This window comes from Brassica napus, chromosome C3 (genome assembly GCF_020379485.1).
Source record: "Brassica napus cultivar Da-Ae chromosome C3, Da-Ae, whole genome shotgun sequence".
NCBI lineage: Eukaryota > Viridiplantae > Streptophyta > Magnoliopsida > Brassicales > Brassicaceae > Brassica > Brassica napus.
This window is the reverse complement of record NC_063446.1, coordinates 61,190,812-61,204,966: the sequence shown is the minus strand read 5'-3', so window position 1 is coordinate 61,204,966 and position 14,155 is coordinate 61,190,812. Positions and strand designations below refer to the sequence as shown.

The 14,155-nt window shown below is 38.2% G+C and overlaps 1 protein-coding gene, 1 long non-coding RNA gene and 1 other non-coding gene across 5 annotated transcripts; all 3 read right to left on the bottom strand.

Annotated features, from left to right (window-relative positions):
• Positions 1-5,671: 5,671 nt before the first annotated feature.
• On the bottom strand, positions 5,672-8,451 carry LOC106407420. 2 transcript variants are annotated; one of them, XR_007320833.1, is made up of 6 exons: positions 7,816-8,441; positions 7,219-7,430; positions 7,018-7,142; positions 6,784-6,924; positions 6,204-6,316; positions 5,672-6,115 (listed from the first exon to the last, which is right to left on the bottom strand). It is a non-coding gene; the product is annotated as an uncharacterized LOC106407420 (long non-coding RNA). The 2 variants fall into 2 exon arrangements; XR_007320832.1 differs by having other exon boundaries at positions 6,204-6,924; positions 7,816-8,451.
• Positions 8,387-8,460, bottom strand: TRNAI-UAU. Its single transcript has one exon. It is a non-coding gene; the product is annotated as a tRNA-Ile (tRNA).
• Positions 8,461-8,887: 427 nt separating this feature from the next.
• On the bottom strand, positions 8,888-10,983 carry LOC106386111 (phosphatidylinositol transfer protein 3). Of its 2 annotated transcripts, none has more exons than XM_013826003.3 (6): positions 10,826-10,983; positions 10,348-10,449; positions 10,098-10,274; positions 9,882-9,980; positions 9,554-9,799; positions 8,888-9,452 (listed from the first exon to the last, which is right to left on the bottom strand). In XM_013826003.3, the coding sequence occupies exons 2-6, from the start codon at positions 10,402-10,404 to the stop codon at positions 9,150-9,152; spliced, it is 882 nt and encodes a 293-aa protein (XP_013681457.1). In that variant the 5' UTR covers positions 10,405-10,449; positions 10,826-10,983; the 3' UTR covers positions 8,888-9,149. The 2 variants fall into 2 exon arrangements, with proteins under 2 accessions (XP_013681457.1, XP_022555747.1); XM_022700026.2 differs by lacking the exon at positions 10,826-10,983 and adding an exon at positions 10,596-10,812.
• Positions 10,984-14,155: the final 3,172 nt, after the last annotated feature.

Genomic DNA, 14,155 nt, shown 5'->3' with positions numbered 1-14,155 from the left:
AACTTCTTTCCTTTCCCTGAAGGTACTAATGGACCTATAATGTCCATAGACCACCTCATGAATGGGTAGGGAGCTGATATGTTAGACAGCTTTTCCGCTGGTTGGTGTATGATCGGTGCATGCCTTTGGCATTTGTCGCACGATGAGGAGTAGACCTCACAATCTGCGATAATGGTAGGCCAGAAGTAGCCTTGTCTTTTTATTCGGATGGCTAAGGCTCTGCCTCCGGAATGGTTTCCACAGGAACCGTCGTGCATTTCCTTCATGAGTTTCATAGCTACTAGGCCGTGAACGCATTTTAGGTAAGGTCCGGAGACACTTCGTTTGTGGAGGGCTGACTCGATTATACAGTATCTTGCTGCTAAAGCTTTGAGTTTTCGAGCCTCCCACTTGTTGGGTGGAATTTTTCCCTCTAGGATGTAATCCATGATCGGTATTCTCCAGTCTTCTCTCCCTACAACTTTGTTGTGAAGAGAGGAGGGAGATTCCTGTTCGGGACCTGGTGCCGTGGTGCCCCCGGAGATATTCGTTGGAGTAGGTTCTGGGTTCTGAGGAATATCTCCAATTTCCTCGTTATCCCCTGTGGTTTGTGTAGCGTTCCTAGATGCGTTTTTAAGAGCGGTGCGGCTTCTTGTTTGGACTTTATAGACAAGTGGCTCCGAGGTCTGGATGGTGCCCCCGGAGGTACTCGTAGAGTTAGGCTCTAGGGAGTCTGAACTTCGGTGAGTACCTTCACTTTTGTCGTTGTTTTCCGGGTTCTGGGTTGCTTTCCTGGAGGTGTGCTTTCTAAAGCTGCGTGTTCTAGTTTTCGGGAACCAGAATGTCGTGAAAACTTGGGTAGCTACCGTCGGGAGGCTGTTATCCTCTATTTTTTCCTTTGGTTTGCTATCCATCTCAGCCTTGGTAGCTATGTCGATACTTGGCTTCTCGATTCCTTCCACGGGTATAATTCGTTTTACGAGAGGGTCGGATGTGGAAGCTAATGCGGCGAGCGCGTCTGCTGAGGAGTTCTCCCCTCGTGGGATCCTCGTTAGCTCGAACTTGTCAAACTGCTTTGTGAGGTTTAGGACGACCTCGAGGTATGCCCCCATTCTTTCGTCCCTTGTTTCGTATTCCCCGTGAAACTGGCTAGCTACCAGCTGCGAGTCGCTGTAGGCGTTTAGCTCCCGAATTCCGAGGCTCAGGGCGAGCTTTAATCCAGCGATTAGTGCTTCGTACTCGGCCTCGTTGTTGGAAGCGTTAAATCCAAGTCTATAGGATTGTTCGATGGTTTCTCCGGCTGAGGAGGTTAGTCTTAAACCGACACCGGAGCCTTGCCTTGACGAGGCTCCGTCCACGTATAGGCTCCATTTCGGAACCTCTGTTTCCTGGTCTAGATGTTCGGATGCTAGCTCAATAACGAAATCGGCGAGGACCTGAGCTTTTGCTGCTGCTCGGGGTCTGTACTCGATGTCGTACTCGCTGAGCTCTATAGCCCATTTTGCTAATCGTCCGGATTGGCTAGGGCTATGCAGAATCGTCCGTAATGGTTGTGAGGTCATTACGATGATCGAGTGCGATTGGAAATAAGGTCGCAGCTTCCTGGCAGCTGTCACGACTGCTAGGGCTAGTTTTTCCATGGTGGGATATCTCGTCTCGGCGTCTATTAAGCTTTTGCTAGTATAATAGACAGGTCTCTGTTCGTTTTGTTCCTCTCGTACTAGCACTCCGCTGACTGCAGCTGCCGACACGGCGAGGTACAGGTACAGTGGTTCTCCTACTACAGGTTTGGATAGTATCGGAGGTTCCGAGAGGTAAGCCTTCAGCTGTTTGAAGGCTTCTTCGCACTTTTCATCCCATAAGAACTTCTTATTATTTTTCAGAAGTTTATAGAATGGAAGGCATTTATCGGTGGACCTGGAGATGAATCGATTTAGTGCTGCGATCCGTCCGGTCAATCTTTGTACCTCTCTGGTCGTTTTAGGTGATGGCATTTCCAGGAATGTCGCTATTTGTTTCGGGTTGGCTTCGATGCCTCTTTCGGTTACGAGGTAACCTAGGAATTCGCCGGAAGGTACTCCGAAGGTACACTTAGCTGGGTTTAGCTTCATGTCGTATTTGTTGAGGATTTCGAAACATTCTCTTAGATGGGAGATGTGGTCCTCCCCCTTTGAGGATTTGACTAACATGTCGTCGATGTAGACTTCCATGGTTTTTCCGAGTTGTCCAGCGAACATTTTATTTACTAACCTTTGATAGGTAGCTCCCGCGTTTTTCAAACCAAACGGCATGACCTTGTAACAATAGGTTCCTCGTTCAGTTATGAATGCGGTTTTCTCTTGATCCTCAGGATCCATCATAATCTGGTTATATCCTGAAAAGGCATCCATAAAGGACAAGAGCTGGTGTCCAGCCGTTGCTTCGACCAAACGATCGATATGAGGTAACGGGAAGCTGTCCTTAGGACAGGCTTTGTTTAAATCGGTGAAGTCTACACAGATTCTCCATTTCCCATTCTTCTTTTTTACTACCACTGGGTTAGCTAGCCAATCGGGGTATTGTACCTCTCGGATGGACCCGGCCTTTGTTAGTCGATCGACCTCGTCGTTGACAGCTTGGGCTTTTTCTAGACCTAGCTTACGACGTTTCTGTTTGATCGGTTTAAAAGTAGGGTCTACATTGAGCTTATGAGTGGTGACATTTGCATCTATGCCTTTCATGTCGCTGGTGGTCCATGCAAAGGTTTTGATATTCTGTTTTAGGAATTCGACGAGCTCCTTTTTGGTTTCGAGAGGTAGCTCGGATCCGATGCTCACCTGTTTCTCAGGATTTGAGTCGTCGATGCTAACTTTTTCGGTGAGGTTCTTAGGGGGACCTCGGATATTTCGTTGCATTTCGCGACTCTCCTGGATCTGTAATTGCTATTGGGGGGATTCTTTTATGATCTCGAATCCTCCCAGGTAACAGATCCTTGAAATCTTTTGGCTACCGTGTATGGTAGCTATTCCGTTGGTTGTTGGAAATTTCACGCATTGGTGATAAGTTGAAGCTACTGCTTTCATCTTATGAATCCAAGGCCTTCCGAGGATTGCGTGGAAAGGGGATGGTTTGTCGACAACTATGAAGTTGGTCATTTTCATGACTCCGCCAGCTATAATTGGGAGCTTAATTGTTCCCAATGAGGTGGCTGTTTCACCTGAGAAACCTACGAGGTTGGATTTCTGGTCGACAATTTCGTAGTCGTCTATTTCCATTCCCTTTAGTGCGTTGTAGAAAATAAGATCGACGGAGCTTCCGGTGTCGATCATGAGCTTAGGTACCTCGTACCCTGCTATATTTAATGTTATGACAAGGGCATCGTCATGAGGTCTATCGAGGTCTAATGTCTCACTCTCCCAGAAAGAGATCTTAGTGTTAGACTCAGGCTTGGTCGGTTTGGACTGAGTGTTTGACACAGCTTTCCGTACGTGACTTTTAATAGAGTTAACGGAGTCTTGACACACATCGGACCCTCCAAGGATGTAATCGATCCTTGAGCCAGGGCTCGATTGGGGAGGTGGTTTACTCAAGAGGGCCTCGATTTGTAGGCTTTTTCCTTGTGGAAACTTTCCAAGGATCATATCGACTCTCTTTTTGGGAGCTGGGGGTGGTGAGTCTGTTTCTTTTTCAGGTGACCTCTCGCGTTTTGGAGAGCTATCTCTGGGACCTCTCTTCTGATAAGGTTGTGGCTTTTTGAGGTCCACATCTTTTATTTCTCCGGCTGCGAATTTAGCAGCCAGTTGTCGTTGGAGGTCCCAACATTCTTCGGTTGAATGTCCCTTTCGATCGTGGTAAGAGCAATGTTTGCTCTCGTCATAACCTTTGGACCAGGGGGCTTTAGCTGTCGCGGCGACAGGTTTTTCTTCCTTGTCTTCCTCGACTACGTAAGAATGTTCTCCCTGGGTCTGATTATTTCGGGAGCTACCTCTTTTGTGAGGTCCCTTTCCATCGGAGGCTTCGCCTTTCGGGTGACTCTGGGGTTTTCTGTGGAGCTTATCTAATGCTGCCATTTCCTCCTCCAAGGTAATGTATCTAGAGGCCTTATGGAGGGCGTCATCGATAGTTGGAGGGGGATTTAGCGTTAGCTCCGAGAAGAAACCTGATTTATACCAGAGACCTCTCCTAAGAGCCTCAATGGCTACCTGATCGTTGGGATTCGAGAGTTTAGTTCTTACTGCTCTGAACTTTTCGATGTAGACTCGCAGTGAGTCTCCCAGTCCTTGTCTGATCTTCCAGAGGTCAGCCTCAGACGCTTGTTTCAGGATGTGAGTTGAATATTGCTTCATAAAGGCGTTAGCCAATTGATCGAAACTGTCTATAGAGTTCGGCTCGAGGCTGGAGAACCATTCGAGAGCTGTTCCGATCAGGTTTTCGGCAAATGTTCTGCAATATCCTGCATCACACTCTTCCTTTGTGAAGTGAGCTTTAACGATAGCTAATCGGAAGGCTCTTAAATAGGCCTTTGGGTCTGCGTTCCCATCGTATTCAGGAATCTTAATTTTTCGAGTATCTCTTATGTAAGAGTTGGCAATTCTATCGGTGAACGGAGTTCCACGAGTCTCCTCAATTAAGCTCTCGATTTCGGGAGCTGAGCTCGTTACCTTGTGAACTTGAGCTCCCAATTTCTGGAGAGCTGCGTGGGTTCGCTCCATGTACCTGCGAATTGCGTCAGGTCCCTCGAAGGGAAGGACATTTGGGTCATTATCAGATACTCGGCGAGCAGGTTCCTGGTGAGACCGAGCTCGGTCGTCTTCCCAGCTAGCTGGCGAAATAGGTCGCTCATTGGTCCTTAGGCTCCGAGCGAGGTTAGTGCGGAGAGCTGCAGGATCAGCATCCGTCCTTTGGTATTCGTCTGTGCTTGGGGTTGAAACCCTAGCTTGAAACACTGAAGCTGATGTTCTGGCCCCGGACGGTATGTTGGTTCCTGCTCCAGACCCGGAAGGAGGTGGCGGTGGAGGCAAACGGGTGCTCCCACCGGTGTTTCGATCAGGCATGGAGCTAGTTGTAGCTACATTGCTCCCCATGGTGCTGGTGATAGGAGGGGTAAACGCAGGAGCTGTCCTAGCGCGAGGCGTTTGGAAAGCAGGTTCCTGCCCTTCTGCACCTGGGCTATCAGGGGAGAAGTTCAGGCGCTCTCTAGGGAAGGAAGGGTCAGCTAACCGTTCATGGAAAGTGACTCCTCTTCCCTGGTGGACGGACGGTTGGGTCGTTGCGGATTGAGATCTGGTTATCTCTTCGAACTGTTGCTGCCGTTCGGCTAACTGTTGCACCGTTCGCTCGGTCTCTTGAGCTTTGTCCACTAACTGGAGCATCATCCGACGGATCTCAGAAAGCTGATCTTCCGTTTGGTTCGGAGCGGATTGATGCGATGGGTTATTGAGGGCTGAGGACCCAGAGTTGGTCCCTCCGGAGGCTCTCGGGTTATTTGCCCCCGGAGCAGTGCGATTCGGTGAGCTATTGCTCTGGTTCGATTGATCGGGGTTAGATGGATTCGTTCCGTCTAATGGATTCATCCTTTAAGCTTTAGAGAAAGGGATTCGATTATTTGTCCCCACAGACGGCGCCAATTGTGAGAGACAAGGTTTCACTTCTTAGATTTAGGTTAGGTCAAGAGAGATGAATGAGAATCGTGGGCTGAATCCCGTAAATAAACTTGAAGAATGAATATGATTTTATTGATGAGTTGAAAGATGATGAATACAAAAGAATGTATCTTGAGATGATTACTAAAGAATACGTAATGCTTTTAATCTAGTACAAAAGTTGATATATGGAAAAGAGATGGCTTGTCTTTTATCTTCTCCGTCTTTATATAGTCTAGGTTTCGTTGGCAACCCTTCAACTGTTCTCCGAGATATTCGGCTTCAATTACGGAACTCGCTTTAGGCTCCTCTTGACCGAGTCTCTTAAGGTGTTAGCTCACTTTCTGTCGTGACCTCTGCTATGATGTCTCCCAGGTCCAGTCGTCAGCTCGGCTTTCAGCTCCCTTTGTTATGATGGGCTTATCGCAACCCACATGCTAGCTCACGCTTATCGGTACCTCACCTGAGGGTCATATTCGGGTCCAACACCGTTCTCAAAAAGATAATGAGCGAATCTGTATCATGATAAAGAGAGAACGAATATAAACATAAAGATTCCCATTTAACCACTGGGTAAACATTGAAGTTATGGTTTTTTAATACCTTGTATGAATAGAACTCTCTTTCGCGGCTCTTAGGCTTGAGTCTTCAGGAGGGAGTGACTTGCATAGAGCTAAGGCTTCCTCAAAGTTTCCAGCAGCTGTTAACTGTACAATCTGCAATGACACTTTCTCAGAAAAATAGTATCATATATTCATCAGTGAGCAGTAGTAGGCCTGCGGTTATTACCCGAACCGAACTTGCCGAACCGACCCGTAAAGTTTGGTTTTCAGTTACTTCGGTTCGACGGTTCGGTTCGGCAACTAAAAAAAAATTGTTTTCGGTGTCGGTTAGTTCGTTTAAAAAAAAATCCAAACAGTACCAATCTTAACGAAATTCCGAACCGAAATAACAAAAGATTTTCAAATTTTATTCAATTTCAACCGAAAATTAAACCGAACTAACCGCAAAAACAAAAACTTGGGTATCAGTTTTTGAAACCGAACTAACTGAAAGCCGAACCGAACCAAACCCAAAAAAATTTCGGTTCAAATTTCGAACTACTCGAACTAACCGAATAAACCGAACCCACAAACTAGTAGCAAGAAACATCAAATTTTCTCAGAGCTAAAGTCAAAATCACCTGGGCACCAATAGAAACAGGAAAGAGAACATGAACAGAGTTATCCAAACCAACAATCACAGCATTGTTACTCTTGACAAGGTGCCGAATATTTTGGAGAACAGTCTGTATTAAAGGATAGGGGCTTCGTAGCAAGCGAACCTAATAAAAACAAAAGGCATAATAAGCGCATAACTAACAGGTTTCTAGAAATGCAAAGAGAACCAAACTAGCTTCTCCTAGAACTTTACATACCTCAACTCGCCGTGGCAACAAGGCAAATCCTCTCTGTCTGAAGTAGCTTTTGGAGCCTCTGACCAGCAAATCCTCTCTGTCTGAAGTAGCTTTCCATTTTGATCAACAAAAACTCCAATGTTCTCCTACAAGTACAAAGAAGAAACTAATAAAATAACAATCCAAACAACACCTCAAGGCAGATGCTACACCAAGATTCACCTTCCCCAAGAGAAGTTCACCAGAAGGTAGAGAAGTCACAAGAGGAGGAGAAACTCTACCAGAAGGAAACACCTCAGAGAGTGTCCCATTAGCAGTGTTAAGTATCACATACTCTTTCCTAATCCCTAAGCAAATGTTTTCACCGCACCAAGAAATGGACTTTACAGTATCAGGAACTCCAAAGTCTCTCACTTCAACAAACCCTCTTCCTCCTGAACAAACCCATCATCAGAAAACAACTCTTCTTAAATAAAAATCCAAACTTTCAATCCAGTGTAGACAAGACACAACTAAAAATCCGAACTTTCAATTCAATATCTAGGCAGGGAGACAAGACACAACTAAAAATCCAAATTTCCAATCCAATGTGTAGCAGACAAGACACAAGTCAAAGCTCCGAGACACCTTAAGATCCAAACTTTCAATTCAATATGTAGACAGGGAGACAAGACACAACTCAGCTCCGAGACAACTAAAAATCCAAACTAGCAATTCAATATGTGGACAGGGAGACAAGAAACAACTCAAATCTCCGAGACATACAGGCAGACAAGACATAACTCGAAGCTCAGACACAACTAAAAATCCAAACTTTACCGTCGTGCTTGAAGATGCAGACCCTCTTTTGCCTCGAGAAACAGAGGAAGCCATGACCATCGTCCTAGGCATACGCGTTCGCGCCTTTCGCTTTGGTGATCACAGCGACTGTCTCCAAGTTAGGTTTCTTAGAGAAGCCAGAGACGGCCGTCTCGAGGACGTAAGGCTCTTGACGCAGCTCAGAGGAGGAGGAGGATTGAGGAGAGTAAATGCGGAGGGAGCCGTCGTAGCATCCGGCGAGTAGTTTAGAGCCGTAGGATTCGAGAGCGTCGATTCAAGCGGGACAATTGTTAGCTGGAACGAGTCGTAAGCGTGGTGAACCATTGTCTCTTTCGTGGGATCAAAATCTCAACGTTTCTCGAAATGATGATTGAGAATCAGAGCTGAGATAAATGTAGGATCATGAACATTGAGTCAAATAATTTACCAAGGAAAGATTTTTATTACAACAATTGCGTTGAGATTGAAATTGAATTCACTTGCAGATGAGAACGGAGATGATGATTCGATATCGTGCAATTAGTTTTTAAAATTGTGAAATGTTTGGATAAATTAATGAAATAAAAACATATGCTCCCGGCGGGGCTCGAACCCGCGACCTTCGGCTCATAAGACCAACGCTCTAACCAACTGAGCTACGGGAGCTGTTGTGTTAACTAATCTACATGTATTTATATGGCAGTTTGTTAATTATTTCATATTTGGACAAATTTCTGATGAAGCCTGAATTTGAATTTTAGTAAACTTAATATATAATATTTTGTTTATAAATATGTAGTGATTTTCATGTTTATTTCATTTCTGAATGTTAAATAATTAAACTTGTTGCTACATTTGCTTTTGAAAATACACTATATACTTTACATCAATAAAAGAAGTTTATATTTTACTATTAATAAAAATATAGGATATGAATAGCCTTTTAAAATTTGTCCTTAAAAGCTTTAGAGATACAAAATACCCTTTCCAAGCTCATCTTGACATATAACTTAAAAATATTGTAATAGATAGATTAGTTAATTAAGAGCAAAATTTCATCAGAACTCATGAATAAACTCGAAAAAAATCATCATAAATAAAAGGATTACTCTGATAACTTCAATTACTAAACACAAAACAATTACACACGGTAACAATATTCTCACACATACAACATTCATGAGAAGGAACGTCTCTATTATAACATTAAAAAAAAAAAGTCTTTGGCTCACTAAGCAAAGACTTGGAACCTTATTAGTTATCTAAGTAAACATGACTTTTTATTGGCTCTTCTTCGACGAGAATAAACCTTTACTATTCATCTTTTCTTGTTTCTGTGTGTATATATATAACTCTCAGCTAGCTGCTGATGCAAGAGAATTGGCTGGCTCAAGAACAACATCGGCTGGAGAGAAACCGTTTGGTTTAGGATACTGTTTCTCTTCCAGTCCCCAGAACTTTGCTGTTTTGACATCATCTTCACACATTTGTTTTGAGAACTCCTCATGATCATACTCTAGTGTTGCTTCTCCTCCAAACTCCTTGGGAAGATTCTCAACATCAAAGTGTGATATCATCAGTTCATCACTTGTTTTGTCTTTAGGGTACACAAACTTGACCTTTTGAGCTGTACATGGGTCCAAGAAGTACTGAACAGCCTACGTACAGGGATAAGAGTAGGTAAATAGACTCTTTAATGAGTTCAAAAACTTTTAAAAAGATTAAAAAACATTTTGATGAATGTGTAATGACTCTTTACCCTGTAGACTGCTTGGAAGAGTCTTGGTGGATTGTAGAGAAAGGCGATACCGAGTCTCTCAGGGTAATGATTCTGTAGAATGTAGACAATCTCACGTGTTGTTTTCATAGGGACATTAGCAGCCATAGACCAACCAGTGAAATCAATGAGCCAAGACATTTGTTCTTGTCCCTTGGGAAGATTGAGGATTGCATTTTCAAGAAGATATACCAAATGCTTGATATTACCTTCTGCTGATGTTGAGTTCTGTTTTACAATATCAAGAGTTTTTAAAACTCACGAAAAATATTTTTAAAATAGTCAAATATGTGAAAATGCGCTTATTTACCTGTAATGCTGGTCTCATTATAAGTACTACTCTGCCTTGTCTATCATGAAAACTAGCTCTTGAAACTTTACCGGTCTCACCTTCATGTGCTACTTGATTCTGGAGAAAATTAAAAACAAGAAAAAAATTACTTACTCGTAAAATATACAAAATCATTGAATATATGAGCAAAATAGAGTTAAATATGTTAGCAAAAAAAAATAAAGTTAAATTTACCCAACGGATCTCTTGAGGTTTGTATGTTGATCTCCACTTGAGAGTCTCCTCAAGCATTTTTTTGGCTTTCTCCACATTCCAGTTACGAGCAGCCAAATATCTCCTCAAGGAAGCATCAGAGCAGAACACTAAACTTTGTCCAGAGAGCGGCTCTATCGCAGATCTCAATTCTCTAACCTGAAATTTTATAGGCGTAAGACTTTTGAAGTTATATTAATGAGAGAAAAATACAATAAAGATTCTTGTATACCTTGTTATCATGCTGAGAACCATCATCAAGTTGGTGCGCATTCCTTCTCTTAAACATGTTTAGTTAACAATCTTTTAATCTCTAACGAGAAAGCTTCAAAGCCTAGAAATGGTAAATTATAGTTATGATCCAATAGGAGCTAGATTAGATTCAAGAATCAGCAAGAGGATAGTTTGATCGGCTATTAATAGAAAAATAATAATCTAACATCTAATACGGGATCAAGAATCCATTCTAGTTTACCTTACCTAATAAAGATTCTACAAAGTTTTTGTCAATAATTCAACTTTGAAGAAACTCTCTAGAAAATCACAGGCCTTCTCGAAACGTATTATAATTCAAAGCATTTGTTACATATATTTTGACTTTTTAAGATCACAAACTTCTTGGCCGAGAGAGACTTGGAAATGGTACAAAGCTTTCTAGAGTTTTAGAACGAACTAAAAAAACGAAGTTGAAAACGCAAAGAGGATCTAACCTGATAATAAGGATCTCTTTGTATGAGTGATCGAGAGAGAACGAAAGAGAGAGAGGTATCAATGGGGTTTGGTCGTCACGCGAGTATCATTCCCACTTTAAAAGAACTTAAAAGCATGAAACGTGGGAAAAGACATTAACCAATTTATGTGGCATTTAAAATTAATACGTTTTATTAATTAATAAGTTATATATTGATATTCGAAACTTTTTCAAATGGGCATATAGTATGTGTTTTATGTTCATGTGAAAGGCCAACTGTTGGTAAATTATAAATAGTAGTACTATTTTATTTATTTTTGTATAATTAATTTTCAGTTTTTGGCGTTTGTTTGTTTGACCAAATATATAAGATCTGAAACGATTATTATTGTAAGAGACAAGAGATCCGAAAATCGTGCAGTAATAAGATTTGGTGATTTTACAAAATACATAAAATGTGGGAACTCCCTTAGATCTAATGGTTAATTAAAATTCATATAAAAGCCTAAGTTACAAAAAAACTAAAATTAAAATTCATTAATATTTATATGCTAAAATTTTTGAGTTTGAAATTTATACTAGAGATTGATCTGCGCATCTGCACGGTATTAGTTTTTACCCGAAAGGAACAATCCGTACATAAATAGATAGCCAAATGTTCATGCTTAACTGATTATATAAATTATAAACTAATAAAAAAGACTATTTCTATGTGTTTTGCTAAATTAAGTGAAATAAAAAGAGTTTTATTATTTAATAAAATAATTATATGTAGTAAAAATTAAGTGACAATAAATGTAATACTTTTTATTATCTTGATTTAAGTTATTATTTTATTCACAAAACATGTCTTTAAGTTATGTTTTTGGTTACGTAATTTTCCACCAATTAAAACTAAAAAAAAAGTTTTAGTAAAACAAACTAAACCGAACAACGTTTAACCATATGCAAAACTCAATTGTTTACATTTTTGATTTTATAATTGGCACAAAGTTAATGTTGACTAACTAATAAATAAAAATATGCACTATTATTATTATGGTAATATAATTAATGATGTGATATATTGTTAATAGGGGTGTTCAATCCGGATATCGGTTCGGTTTAGGTCCGTTTTTTTTGGTTTTCGGTATTTCAGTTAGTAAAATATAACTACCATTCTAAATCCATATTTACTTCGGTTCGGTTCGATTTATATACCGTCGGTTTTCGGTTTATTCGGTTTTATACCAAAAAACATAACTATATAGTTTGAGATCATATAAAATGAATTTTAGAGTCATATTGTCAACACAGTCATTTATTAAAAATATATTACATGTTCAAATAAATGAACAAAAAAGTAAAAATACTTCTGCCATCAAATAAAATAATCAAATCTATAATTAAAATCAGAGCCTGAAATTTTGAAAATAAAAATATGAAACAAAACAGAAACATGAAAGAAAAGTTTTCTCACTCTTTCATATTTAGTGTTCATTAAAGTCATGCTTTTTCGATTGAACACGAAACTCTGTTTGTTTATAGATAAGAAAAAAGTTATGAAAATTTTTCATTAATTATTTTCTATCAAATTTATAATCTTCATATTAATTTAGTGAATACTAAAATAAAGCAAAAAGATAAATAAAAAAACTTAAAAATAGGATGTCTGAATTGCGATGTATTGTTATTTAATTATAGTTCAATTGTTTTACAAATTGTTCTTTATTACTATAACATTATGGTAATAGTTATTAACACAAATTTAACTTATATAACAAATAGATATTCATGTATTGTTATAAAATAGATACATATTTACATGTTTCTACTTTTAGTCGGTTTTGTTCGGTTTATTCGGTTTAATCGGTTATATACCAAACCATATCCAAATCCTACGGTTTTTATAAAATTATATCCATTCGGTTTATATGGTATATACCAAAACCAAACCATATTGTCTATTTCGGTTTGGTTCGGTTCGGTACGGTTCGGTTTTACCATATTGAACAGCCCTAATTGTTAAGCTAATATAATTAATGAAACTGCTAAACTGAGTGAAATATAGAAATACAATTAACGTAATTATATCAGTGAAATTACTAAAAATAAATTATATTTTTTATATATTTCTATCTATCATTTCCAAACAATTCTTATTTATACTGTTATACATATTTCCAAACAATACCAAAAAGTACTTCAATTTTAATAATTTAGATAGATTAATGAAAACAAATTGATATTAAAAATATATGATATAGATAAAACTATTTTTCATGAAAAAATGATCACGAAACATAGCAATTATATATTTAAGATTGTGATATGTGTTAATATATCTCATAGTTAATATATATATTATTTAATATTAATTTTCCTTTTTTTAAAATCATAATCAAAAGATAATTGCAAAATATTATTTGATAATGATTTTTCTTATAATATAGTGACATGTGTTTAAATATATAATGATTAAAATATATATAATAAGATAGTAAAACCGCATTTTGAAAAAACTACTTTTAAAAATTATTTAATAGTAAACATGATTTTAAAAAAATATTTAGTAGTAATGTTTTAGAAATTTCCTTTTTCAAAATCCTAAAAACTAGGTTTGAAAACAATTTATTTAATATGATTTTTATTTTCTAGAATTTTAATGAAAATATAATTATAAAAGATTATATTGAGCTTGTTTCTTCAAAATTGCTATTAAACATGATTGTGACACATGCTAGTTATATATTTAAAAGTGTGATATGTGTTAAACTATATCATAATCAAAAAAATATATATACTAAAATAACAAAATGATTTTTATTAAAAATTAATTATAAATATTATTTAATAGTATTACTATTATTATTATTATTACTATTATTATTATTGTTATTATTATTTTCATTATAATGTTTGTTTTAAAAGATACTAAAAATAGAGAATTATAAAAGATAAACATTAACTTTTAAGAAAAAAATGTTAAACAAAAAAGAATCGTAAAATCATTCAAATACAATAAATTATTTAATAAAAACATGAAGAAAAACTAAATTTAAAATAAATAATATTACTTTTATAAAAGCATAATTAAAAGAAAATTATAAAAGTACTCTTATTATTTTCTTATAAGTAAATAACTTTCATTTTTAATAGATAATTGTACGTTAAAAAATTATGACAAAACATAGTTATAAATATTTGGGGTTTTTGCAAATATGACTCAAAACTTAAAGTCAAACACAAAACTAACCCATGTTTTTTTGAAACTTTGACTTGCCTCTTTCACCCCCATAGTTCAAATTATTTACGAAAATGTCATCACTTCTTTTTTTTTCGAAAATGCATATTTTACATATTACCCTCA